We start from the raw sequence: 13,375 nt of genomic DNA, 5'->3' as shown, positions 1-13,375 counted from the left end.
GGCAACTAAGTCTCATTAATTATCCATGCAATAATTTTAAATTGTGCAGGACACCATTAAAAACTGACTGTAAACTATGAATATAGTAGTGAAGCCGCCTTCAAGAAGTCTGATTTCAAATACTTTGCATAGCAAAATCCCCACTCCCCACCTCTGAAAATGATGCAGAGGTTGGCATTTCAGACCTAGAATGCTGCTCTTGTATCTACACACCAACTTCTGTGATGGGCTCTTCAAGAAGTCAAGCTGGTTACGGAACCTGAAAACTGGAATCGTGCTCTGGGCATGCCTAGTTTTATTCCAACAACTCCATGTTGCAAATAAGCATTTCGAACCAAACAGGGCAAGTTAAATGCTTGGGCATTTATACACTTTTAGCTTGTATCTCGAAGTATGAGATTTTACAGCAGTTGCAGCTTTATCCCTAAACAGCTAAAAGGAGGTTTCGCCTACACTCATGGAAGAAGTTTGAGAGGCTGAGGAACAGAGAGGATATGTGTCCTGTATATAGGAGACAGCTGAAGATGGTTTTATTTAGGACGGCTTTTGTTTAGCCACTTTTTAATGTATCTGTAGTTTTAATGTATCTGTAACCAAAAGGGAGACGGCAATGGAGACATCAGAAGAAGACTGAGACTTGGAAGAGAGGCTGTGAGGGAACTAGAAAAGATCCTGAAAGACAAATCTCTCTCTAGAGAGAGAGAGAAAGCAAGATAATACAAACTATGGTAGTCCCCATTACTATGTATGGGTGTGGACAGTGAAGAAAGCTGACAGGAAGAAAATGGTCATAGATCCAGAGGAGTTAGCCATGTTAGTCTGTAGTAGCAAAATCAAAAAGAGTCCAGTAGCACCTTTAAGATTAACCAATTTTATTGTAGCCTAAGCTTTCGAGAATCAAGTTCTCTTCGTCAGATGCATGCATCTGACGAAGAGAACTTGATTCTCAAAAGCTTAGGCTACAATAAAATTGGTTAGTCTTAAAGGTGCTACTGGACTCTTTTTGAGGAAGAAAATTGATTCATTTGAAATGTGGTGCTGGAGGAGAGTTTTACGGATACCACGGACAGCCCAAAAGACATAAATGGGTACTAGATCAAATCAAGCCTGAATTCTCCCTAGAAGCTAAATTGACAAAACTGAGGCTATCGTATTCGGTTAAATCATAAGACAATATTCTCTGGAAAAGTCAATAATGCTAGGAAAAGTGGAAGGCAGAAGGAAAAGAGGAAGACCTAAACCAAAATGGCTGGACTCAACACAAGAAGCCACACCCTCCAGTTTGCAGGATCTGAGCAAGTCTGTTAATGATTGGACGTTTTGGAGGTCTTTCATTCATAGAGTTGCCAGAGGTCAGAGGTGACTTGATGGCACATAACATATGTTCGTTTCTGTTTTATATTGTAAACTGCCCTGAGTTCCTCTTAGGTGGAAAGGAAGCTAATAAATGTTTTTTAAAAAGTGAGACATCACAAACACACCATGACAACAACAAGCCTTGAAAGTCCTTGAATTCATGCACTCCCCTCCATGCACACCAAGTTCCTGGGAAGCATGAAAACATCCTGGATTAGAATTAACCACAATCTGATGTTCTCGTCAGGTGCTTTAACAAACTACCATTTGACTCTTGCCTCTAAACCTGGTTTGTGTGACAGGTTGAAATCCCAGGACCTAACTACACAATTCCCAGTTCCCGGATCCGCACTGGCGCCATACATGGTCTATATTCTGTGCTTTCTGCAAACATGTGTGACCAACTCTGATTGGGACCTTTGAAAGAATGAGCCCAGGGTGGTGCTAATTGCTTTGTTGGAGAAAGTGGATGATTGCTGAGAAAGACTACACGTAGTTTTCTCCAGGGCTTTTTTTCTGGAAAAAGAGGTGGTGGGACTCAGTGGGTTGCCAGCACTCTTGGCGGGACGTGGTGCCCCTGGTACCACATGTGCGCGCGCAAAGCGCACGCATGCTCCCAGGGCCAATGCCATCACTTTGGGTCAGCTGGAACAAGGGGGGAATTTTTAAAAGTTTAAATCGCCCTTTGCGAAAATGGTCACATGGCTGGTGGCCCCGCCCCCTGATCTCCAGACAGAGGGGAGTTTAGATTGCCCTCCGTGCTGCTGGCGCGGAGGGCAATCTAAACTCCCCTCTGTCTGGAGATCAGGGGGTGGGGCCACCAGCCATGTATCATTTTCAAGTGGTTCCAGAGCTCCGTTCCACCCCGTTCCAGCCGGAAAAAAGCCCTGGTTTTCTCCAAGTGAGCAAAAAGCAGCTTCCCCAGGATTGTTTCAGGTCAGGATGGTGCAGAAGTGGGCTTAAACCCCCTCTTCTCTTGCACAACAGTCCAATCCAAATTGACCCATGGGCACCTTGGAAACATTGAACTCCCAGACCACGCCTGTCAACCAGATCCAGGGTATCGTACAATTAGGCACTGCAGTCAGCGCAGGTACAGAAGGGAAGCTCGAAGACAACGGGACTCGCTCGCTGCATTCCAACATCACAAACAAACCCTAAGTCCTGAAAGGAAAAAACCCTCTCTAAAGAGTTTAATAAAAAGGCAAATCTTCTGGCAAAGAAGGTGAAAAAATGGCATACCAGTAATGGTAATAAATCCATCAAATATGTCAAACAATCATTGCTCTAATGTCAATTATCATGAATAAAGGGGTGTATACACAAGATTGGATGTGCTCAAAAGGGATGGGAAATACCCTTATTTGTTGTTTCATTAGTATTATGACAGAAAATGGTAAGTTAGGTACATTACTTGCTGCTAATATACATCTAGTATACATGAGAACACCTTCCAAGAAAGTGTTGAGCAAAACTGACAAAGTGTCACAGCTGTGAAACTCCAGAGCCCAAACTCAACAGTACAGTCCAAAAACCACCCCCCGCCAAAGTTCCCTCTTGTTATATTCCACTATATATTCAGAGGCTTATGAAACAGAACTGGAGCCATTCCAAGGACCACAGCCAACCATGTTCAATATTCATTAGCCGCTAAAGAGGTTAGAGTCAAATGAGAACGATGTAACAAGAGCAAAACTAACAACCTTTTCCAACACGAAAGACTTTTCTTGGTGAAGAGGAGAGGAAAATTATTATTTCTTTCTAAAATAAGGTAGGAACAGGTTTTGTTCAGGGGGAGGGGAAGTCAGGTCAATAACATTCATCATTACAGTTTTGGAGTCCAGGATGAATATATTTACAAGGATTCTAATTCTTTTGTCTCCATAAGATTCCATAAATAGTATTAAAGAACACAGTAGAAAGAATATATTTAAGAACTTTTTCAACACAAATCCAGTAACTAAAATAAATCATTCAGTCACATGTTTAGACAGGATGACAAAACAAAAGGGCAGATCAGGAAAATCGGGAAAGGACTCAAAATACTGGGCTAGTTCATGGAATACCCTTCAGAGCTCCACTCATCAGTGGTGGGCATGTTTTGAGTTTTTTTATCAAGTAAGCACATGGGTTGCAACTTACCCCAGAGGGCACTTCGCTCAGAAAGGAAACCTCTTCTGGAGATCCCCTGCCCCAAGGAGATCCATCTTGCCTCGACCAGGGCCCGGGCCTTCTCGGCTGCGGCCCCAACCTGTTGGAACTCTCTGTCTGAGACAACTTGGGCCCACCAGGATCTTTTAGCATTCCACCGGGCCTGTAAGACAGGGATGTTCCAGCAGGCTTTTGGTGGTTGAGGCAGGCGGGCCTCCTCTTGGCCTACTACCTAGGGGAGGAAGACCCCCCCTCCTGGTTTTTAGCTCATTGCTGTATATTAGCCTCCGCAGACCCAGTGATCTTGCAGGACTGTGAAGTCCACTGTCTGTTTAAATTTTGCTCCCAGTTTTAAATTGCTTTTAGCTATATGTTATCTATTGTATATTGTATTGTGTTTTAATGAGGTTGTGATCCACTTTGAACCTGTATTGCGAGGAGAGCGGACGAGAGAGACAGACAGACAGAGATGGAGGCCGGGCTCATCTCTGCTGGGTGAGGCACACAGAGACAGTGAGAAGTCTCATGGCTTCCAAGTATCTTGTAAGCCCCGCATTATTCTGCAGCAGTAGAAAAGAGCGAGAGTCCTGTAGCACCTATAAAACTAACAAAATTGGTGGTAGGGTATGAGCTTTCGTGAGTCACAGCTCACTTCTTCTACAGACAGACTAACATGGCTACCCGTCTTGATTACTCCACAGAGAAGTCCCTTAACTACCCTTCTCTCAAGCCAGAGAAAAGGGACAGAGTTTCATCCCTGTGCTATAGAAGCAGCAAGTCTGTTAATTGCTTCCAAGGGCTTCCCAAATCTAGTGTGACATCAGGGGCAGGGGGAGCCTGTCCCACCCCTAAGTTGTCGAGGGAGGGAGATTCAGAAGATTACACATTCTGACTTCATGCCAAGGCCAGGCAAAGTTTATGGCTACCCCCTTCCCATTTCTCTGTTCTACCATGATGTTAACATTTTTTTGATTAAGCTGGCAATACTATGAGAAGGTCAGGCTGTTGGTAGCTTTTTGAAATAAAATTAAGCCTACCTTTAACAATGGTCCTAAGTACCTATCACTTTATAGCAAGTTTGCCTTCTAATAAGTGCTTTGACGCACAGCAATTAGCTGCAGAATACACTACGGGCATGTAAGTGTCCCATATCAACAGCCAGGACCATTTTGACAGCTCCAGTTACTGCAACTGCCACAGCTGAACAGTCAAGTCACTTGTTAAAACTGGGCAGTGCCTTGTCTCCATTGGACTGCACCCCACATCTGTATACTCCCATGAACCTAATATCAATGGATTATTGAACCCACTCAGAGGCAATTTCCAAATATATATTATTCACAGTCTAGACCTAATAAAATTCCTGATTCCTCATTACATAACCACCCCATTAATGTTCCTACTAATATATGAGTAAAAATTTAAAAACTGAACGTTTTTTTTACATGAACATGAAAACACAAAGAGAAACAAAGTATTAAAAAATGCAAAGGAAACAATTTATAGGAACAGAAACACAAATGAGAAAAATAGTCAGTGTGGGAAAAAAAAACCCAAACTATTCATACAATTTTAATGGTTATTGCATATCTCTGTGCAAATGATGTAATTGTGTTAAGCCAGAATTCATGGAAACCATCATCAACAAGATACACAGATTAAAAACTGGAATTCTTCTTCCTTCCTAGCATAGTGAATACTCTACAATCATCCAAGCCAAAATCTCATTTTGCAATTTCTACTCGTCATGAAGATAGTTTATTCAAAACAAGGAACAAATGGGTCACCTGTTTTATAAAAGATAAGAGCCATGATGATTAAGTGACATCCACTGCTAAGGACACAACTGGATTTGCACTGGAGGCAGTTACAGAACAAACTCCTCCAAAAAAGAAGATAATCTACAACAGAGGCACACGGTTTCACCTACGAGTGTGATCTCTTGTGTTGTGTGGCACATGCAGTAAAAAGCCGGGGGGGGGGGGAACACTGTGTGAAATGATAGAACCAAAACACCATTTCCTTAATACATTCAAAGGAAATACAAATCACTTCTGTAAACGGACTCTTTAAAAGAGAGCTCTCATCACCAGCAGGAAAAAGAAAATTCACTCCCATATGCACGAAGCACAGTTTAAGCCCAACCATCACTGACCAATCAAAATTAGTGAATACACTGCATCTCTCTGCAGTGGAACAAGCGACAAGGTAGGCTTGTCGTCATTCCCCACAGGCTGCCCAGAACAAGCTTTTCGAAAGCAGCCCGCGCCGCTCCTGTTCCAGAACGACTGAGCCTCAATGTCGTCTCTGGAGACAAGAAGCCTTCAGTATGTTGAATTGCTTTCATTATGCATTTTCAGACTCTTATTGATTCTACTGTAAGAAGTGAGAGACTGCAGCAGGCTCTAAGAGCAGCATTCCGCGCGGCAGGCTCGAACAAAACGCTCAAACAATGGCACAGCACAAGCACAAATTTGCATTAAGGTCCTGTTTTGGAGAGATGCTTTTCACCCTCTTCCCCTTGTACTCTGCTAACAAGTGAACAACAACAACAAAAAAGCCAACTATGAATCCCTCTGAACTGGAACAGCTCCATCAGCTTCGGGAATTTATCCAACCCTCAGTAGAGGTAAGGTCCATTCCTTATTACAGTACGGTGCCTAAGCAAGAAAGATGTTTGTGATGGGGATGAGATGACAGGTTCAACTTTAAAAATCAGACTTTTAAAAACTTTTGGTTCATTTGTTCGATGACACTTGCCATGTTAAATACTAAAATATGCTTTCAGTGACAAAAGAACGCAGTCTTTAGTGCATTCATCTGTAAATGCATAAATGTGGAAAATTACCGTACCTATGCCAAAAAGCTCTTAGAGATGGTGCAGCTTAAAATCCTGTTGCTTAAAAAAAAAATCTTAATGCAGTTAAAAAGGGATTTTAGTCTAGGCATTTTTTAAAATCACCAACAGCTGCATGTGTTGTGAATAGATTCACAACACATGCAGAGGACCAGAGATGCTGTTTGGTGGAGGATGGGTTATATGACTAATCCCTGATGTGCTCACAAGACAATAATGCTCGTTTATGTGTATGTGGATTACTCTGCTAACTGCTTTGCTACTTAAGGTATGCTTGAATCAATGTAATGTAAATAAGCTCTCACCAAGTAAGGAATTTTGAATGAGACCAGCTGCAATTCCCGTGGAGCAGCACAGGCTCTTGCACGGTCACATGAAGTCAAGACAGGAGTGCATAGAACTAGAGAGCAACCCTAAACAGGTCTATTCAATGGGGCTTACTCCTAGGAAAGTGTTCTTAAGAGTGCACTGCTAGCCCCCTCACGAATGCTGCAAAAACAGTACCCATGGACACACTTAAGAAAATACTGCAGCAATTTCCCCCTCTACTGCTATACTCCCCTTTTATTTTTAATATTTTGAAATGTACCACAGCATAAATCGATTTCACTAAAGACGGGAGGGGGCATCAACTACCATCTTTAGAAATGATCAAATAAATGTTCTTAACTCGATATATTTCCTTAAAAAACCCAATATTACACTCTCTAAAAGAAGCCATGTTACACAATGTGCCTTCAGATGAGACTATGGAAAAATGTTGTCCTTAGGGACACTGGAAAATGCATTATTCTAGAATCTCTATTTTTAACCTTTTCCCCTCTCTTTCTCCCACTGTCTTTACAAGGGTTCAGATCCTCTAATTCGGTTTTGTTTATAACATGAAGAATACGGTTGCCTGGGGAATCTTCACAGCCATCTGCCCTACAAGCGTCAGGATATGCTTGTAATTTCTTTTAAAACATAAAGGAACAAGAGCAAAACCACAGAGGAAGACTACATTATCCCTTGAATACGTGAAACACATCGGTATAGAGAGAAGATTAAGACACCTGATCCAAGTATTCATGGAGAAAAGATTAAATCAAGGGCAAAATGGTGAGCATCTCACTAAAACAAAGGATTGATAATGTAAAACCAGATCTGTGGAAATGGCTGATCAACGAACAATAAGATGTGGCTTTCTGTGTATCACCAGCAAGCTAAAATTAGGCACTTATCAAGTAATACCTCTACAAAATATTATCCAAGTAACTAGTTACTGTGGCTAAAGTTTAAGAAAACTATCAAAGATCAGCTGATATAATTCATGGGCTTCAGGAACTGAATTATACAGTAACTTCTGTGACAAACTCGTGACTTCAAACCAATGCGCAAAAATACTACTGAACCCAGCGTACAGGTGTAACAAGAGGATGTCTGAATACATTTCTGAAGTCAGTTATTTAACAGCTTTTATTTTGCTGCATCTGGGAAAGTAAAAAAAAAACCATGGTGCCAAACAATATAAAAGGGGTAAGAATCACACAGGCCTCTTACAGAAGTTCTGCTTTCCACTAATGGCTTTAAAAAAAGAAAGATAACTCACATCTCTCAGGCACTGGTCTATAGAAGCATATTAGGCAATTAAATCCTTTGGTTTGATTTTTTTTTAAAAAAATCTGCTGCTGAAAGTGGAGAAAAAGGAAAAACTAAAATATTCTGCAAGGCAGGAAAAAGATCGCAGCCATCTGTTGCCAGGTGAAAACGTTTGTCAGAATCTGTCAGTGACACCATGTATGAATTTATGACAAGCTGTTCCAGCAGGCTGAAAGGCCCTTGAGGCAAGAGAAAACAGGTAGGTCAGATGGTGCGTGCACCCAACCTCTGCTTCACATTTACAAAGGGACAGGGAACAGCTCTGGAGATGCATTTTGTTTTAATTACCTTCCCACTGGCATTTTTTTTCATTCAACTGCACATCTTAGTAACTGATCAGACGAAGCCCTGATGGCTAAACCTGCCTGTCTAAAAGTTAGCATATGGAACATTTTCCATTTTTGTCAAATTTTGGTTTGCATGCTCCTGCAGGTTATTTTAAGGGAATAAGGTATGATATCCCTTGTTTCAGTTTACTTACCGTTAATCTTCCCAAATCTTCTTTTTTTAAACCACTGCAAAGCTCTATGATATACATTTAGGCTAGCTACTGAAAATTTGCAAGAAGACCTCAGACACAGAATATCATCTAGAAGACAATTATTAGACTTGCATATAACAACTTGGTGAAACTTAGTTTAAAAAAAAACATTTCTGCAATGTCATATTCAAAGCTACAACAACGAAAAGAAGAAAATGGCTCTTAAGACATCTAATTACTGAAGTATTTCAAAAACCTATTGACTTCCACAACTGGGAGTGTTCATTAAAATTAATTTTCAAAAATGCAGGTGACATATTTGCAATTTTATTTACTGTCCTTAAATGTTTGTTCTATGACATGTCAAGCACTGACCGCATGAGTTCAACCAAAGCCAAATTTGCCTCCAACTCAAAATCTCTCTCAGGAGCACCATTCCGAAGGAAGGATCTCACATAAATATGTCCTGTGGCTATTATAAATTGTTCAGGGTGTGGTCATATTGTTACCATTAATGCTAGTTTGCTAAATCTTGAATCTTTATAACTAGAGAAATAACTCTGTATTACAATATTGCAAGCCACACATTCTAATCCTACTGAGGTCTGTCTACCTGTCACATCTATGCTGTGATAGCCAATATACATTTTTATTCAATGTAGATGCAAAAAAGGAGTCGTAATTAACTATTCTTGCTTTGTACAATGTGAAAGGTTGCCTGATATATAAATCGAATGTTATTAGTAGTAGTAGTAGTAGACAGAGTTTCTAGGAATGGCAATACATGCAAAGTACTAAGAATCTTGGAACATTTAAACCATGCAGCAATAGTTTAACGATCAGGTATAAGAATATGTGTATGTATCCACATATTTCTGTGTATATGTACATGATGTACAACTACACACACACAGAACGTTCAAGTAGACAATGCTGTACCATTTCAATACACTGAGTGCTGCTTGTAAAGACTGACGTGACATAGCAATTTCAATCCAAAGAAGTCTTTCGAGAGGAAGGGTTTCTCTTACAGCTAGGTCCTTCCTCATTTTTTTCATAAAAGCCTTATAGAAAATAGTTTGATTTTCTTTTCCAATGAGCAGAGACTAAAATCTATGCATACATGTCAACAGCATTGCAAATACCTTCTTTATTACGGCTTTTTTTTAACATCTCAAATTCCCACAAGCCAAGCATAATTCCAAATTTACTGTGCATTAGTTAAAGTACAATGAAGGCTGCTTGTCCGTCTATCTGCCAGTCATCCTAAGAACATCCAGTCTCAAACTGCTTTTCTCTCTCATCTTTTCAGGGCAAAACGATCTCCCAACAAAAGAATGTGTTTCTCTTCCATTTCAGAAGTCAACATGCAGTCTGAAACTAACGTTACAGTTCAAGATGCCGTTGATGACATCAGCACCAATATGTACCAGCCACTGTCTTATCCATTAAGCTTTCAAGTTTCTCTCACTGGATTTCTGATGCTGGAGATCGTTTTGGGACTTGGCAGCAACCTCACCGTACTGGTACTTTACTGCATGAAATCCAACTTAATCAACTCTGTCAGTAACATTATTACAATGAACCTTCATGTTCTCGATGTAATAATTTGTGTCGGATGTATTCCTCTAACTATAGTTATTCTTCTGCTTTCATTGGAGAGTAACTCGGCACTGATCTGCTGCTTCCACGAGGCTTGTGTGTCCTTTGCAAGCGTCTCCACTGCCATCAATGTCTTTGCAATCACTTTGGACCGATATGATATCTCTGTGAAACCCGCTAATCGGATTTTGACAATGGGAAGGGCTGTGATGCTTATGACATCGATTTGGATTGTCTCTTTTTTCTCATTCCTGATTCCATTCATTGAAGTCAATTTCTTCAGTCTTCCAAGTGCAAATACTTGGGAAAATAAGACACTTCTGTGTGTCAGCGCGAATGAATACCACACAGAACTAGGGATGTACTACCACCTTTTAGTACAGATCCCTATCTTTTTCTTCACTGTTATAGTAATGTTAATTACATACAGCAAAATACTCCAGGCACTGAATATCCGAATAGGCACAAGGTTTTCTACAGCGCAGAAGAAAAAAGCAAGGAAGAAAAAGACAATTTCTTTGTCCACACAACACGAGACCACTGATGTATCACAAAGCAGCGGGGGGAGAAATGTGGTCTTTGGTGTAAGAACTTCCGTTTCAGTTATAATTGCCTTACGGCGGGCTGTAAAGCGACATCGAGAACGACGAGAAAGACAGAAGAGAGTCTTCAGGATGTCGCTGTTGATCATTTCAACTTTCCTTCTCTGCTGGACACCAATTACAGTTTTAAACACTACAATTTTATGTTTGGGCCCAAGTGACCTTTTGGTAAAGTTGAGATTGTGTTTTCTAGTCATGGCGTATGGAACTACCATCTTTCACCCTCTTCTATATGCATTCACTAGGCAGAAATTTCAAAAAGTTCTGAAAAGCAAAATGAAAAAGCGAGTGGTTTCGATAGTGGAAGCTGATCCAATCCCAAATAATGCTGTAATACACAACTCATGGATAGAACCTAAGAGGAACAGGACAATTACCTTTGAAGACAATGAAGTAAGACAGAAGTGTTTAGTACCTCAGGTTGTCACTGACTAGGACTGCAGTATGGTGGTCACTGAATCATTTAAGAGGAAATATAAAAACAAGTAAATACTGCCAAATAAGAATATTTTTAAAAAAGAAAACAGAAGAAGAATTTGCTAGACTGTAAGTGTTTGACATGTGTTTTAAATAGGTCAGGCCTGTATATTTTCCTTCATTAGTCAAGATGTGCGTTGCATGGCAGTTTGTTAAAATGCTATCATGAGTATACTTTGTCAATATTCTATCCTCCTCTAACATACATCGAAGTAAATATTTTCTAAAAAAAAAAAAGCCTTAAAAGAAGTGTATACTTTCAAAGTTATATGTGAGTTGCTGTAAATATATAAAGCTTTGGTTGTTGGGGGTTTTCCGGGCTGTCTTGCCGTGGTCTTGGCATTGTAGTTCCTGACGTTTCGCCAGCAGCTGTGGCTGGCATCTTCAGAGGTGTAGCACCAAAAGACCAAAAGTCTTTTGGTGCTACACCTCTGAAGATGCCAGCCACAGCTGCTGGCGAAACGTCAGGAACTACAATGCCAAGACCACGGCAAGACAGCCCGGAAAACCCCCAACAACCATCGTTCTCCGGCCGTGAAAGCCTTCGACAATATATAAAGCTTTGTTTTTAAGCTTTCTGCCACAAAATAGTTTATTCACTTGCCACAGAGAAGTCATATGGTTACAGGCTGGAGCCAAGCAGCATTTCTGCTGACAAAAAAAGGAAGGGGGCGTTGTTGATCACCCCAAAAAGTCTGTGTTGAGACTCATGGAACTTGCATGGCCCAGAGCCATGTGGGATGGGGACTGTAGCACGGCAGGGAACTGGGTGAGACGGAATTAGCTGGCTGGATCCAACCCCTTCATTTTTAATACTTAACTGCCTATGTTTAGATACACTATCCAGTTTTCTGTCAATGAACTCCAGAAGGCACTTTATATAACAGTGGATAGCCTAAATTATGCATCCAATTAATTCCAGATAAGTTCCTCTTTAATAAGGACAAATAAAAAGGGGGGGGGAACCCTTCTCTCAGTTCTACGGGACTTTTAAAGTTTAGTTTCTTGAAAGCCAAGGCGGTAATTTATTTACAACTAATTTCATGTTGCAGTCCTGTGAATTACACCCTTCTAAACCCATCAACTTCAATAAACATGGAAGAGGGTAACTCTCCTTCGAGAGTCTCATAATTTCCCTATTGGTTCTAAGAGAATACTTTTAAGGAAGCACAAAACAAGGTAAAGTGCATACAAGAACTAAACCAATTTTATTCCCTTTAAATATCTTTATAAGTAAGATAGGAGTTTGTCAACTGAATCCAAATTTTAAGGCCCCTCTAGAGGACGTCTACTTCACCATTAAACTTCGGGAACAGTAATGGCTTTTACTCACACTAAACAATTATTTATACCCCAAGTGTGTTAATCAGAAGCATTCTCTGCAGCCTAATAATTCTCTCGGGAAATTGCAAAAGCTTTGTGTGCGTGAAGGGTAAATTCTGCATCCCACAAAATTTCTGGAATTTAGGACCCCAGTAATGTTTATCAGCATGATGGAATGAAAGGGAAATGGCTGAAGAACTAACACGATCGTCTAAATGTAATGGCAAACTACGCTTTGTAATTACATGAAGCAACCTCATGTTAGCTTCTTCCTCACCCTTTCCACCTTGCTTCCTGTTACAGAAAACTGTTCGCTATTCTAGACCAACAAATTATGGTTTATGCTTCCATTCCAAAGCAGAATTTCTACCTGTAATGATTTTCTTTTTTTAAAACCTTGCCTTTGGACCTTTAATTGAGCTCCTCCTTACGTTACCTTAAACTTTTATGTCAGGACTGCTCTGGTCACAACCAATACTCCTTTTCCCCCCTCACACAAACAAAGCTTCAGGTGTTCTCTACTTTACCCATAGTTATACCTCAAGAACACCTTCTCTTTGGGGTTTGAATCCCACTGCCAACACCATCTGTGCTGTTTTGTCCTGTTCGTGTGACCTATATATTGCTGCCTTCTTGACTCCCTCAAAAGGTTTTCAACTTACATTTCCTATATTTAGCTAGTATTATAAGAAGGCTTGTTGTAGTTGGTAGTATAACACAATGGTTAGTGAGGGTCATTGTGAGGAGGAAAACAGGATCTTTTTCGCTTAAACTCAAGGAGAATTTATTTATAAGTATATAAGCGTGATAAGTTGCAGAGTACTGATACGCATACCGGTTTCAGAATAGTTCTTTAGCTTGGCGGTTTCAAAAACAGACTCAGTAACA

At 40.5% G+C, this 13,375-nt stretch overlaps 2 protein-coding genes across 2 annotated transcripts in view; one reads left to right on the top strand and one right to left on the bottom strand.

The window, feature by feature from the left end:
* COG5 (component of oligomeric golgi complex 5) overlaps positions 1-13,375 on the bottom strand; it is a 261,645-nt gene that overhangs the window by 197,567 nt on the left and 50,703 nt on the right. The window lies entirely within an intron of this gene.
* GPR22 (G protein-coupled receptor 22) lies at positions 9,818-11,122 on the top strand. The gene has a single exon (XM_054987836.1). The coding sequence runs from the start codon at positions 9,821-9,823 to the stop codon at positions 11,120-11,122; it is 1,302 nt and encodes a 433-aa protein (XP_054843811.1). The 5' UTR covers positions 9,818-9,820.

Source organism: Eublepharis macularius, chromosome 9 (genome assembly GCF_028583425.1).
Source record: "Eublepharis macularius isolate TG4126 chromosome 9, MPM_Emac_v1.0, whole genome shotgun sequence".
NCBI classification, from domain to species: Eukaryota; Metazoa; Chordata; class Lepidosauria; order Squamata; family Eublepharidae; genus Eublepharis; species Eublepharis macularius.
This window is presented reverse-complemented; position numbering and strand designations above follow the sequence as displayed.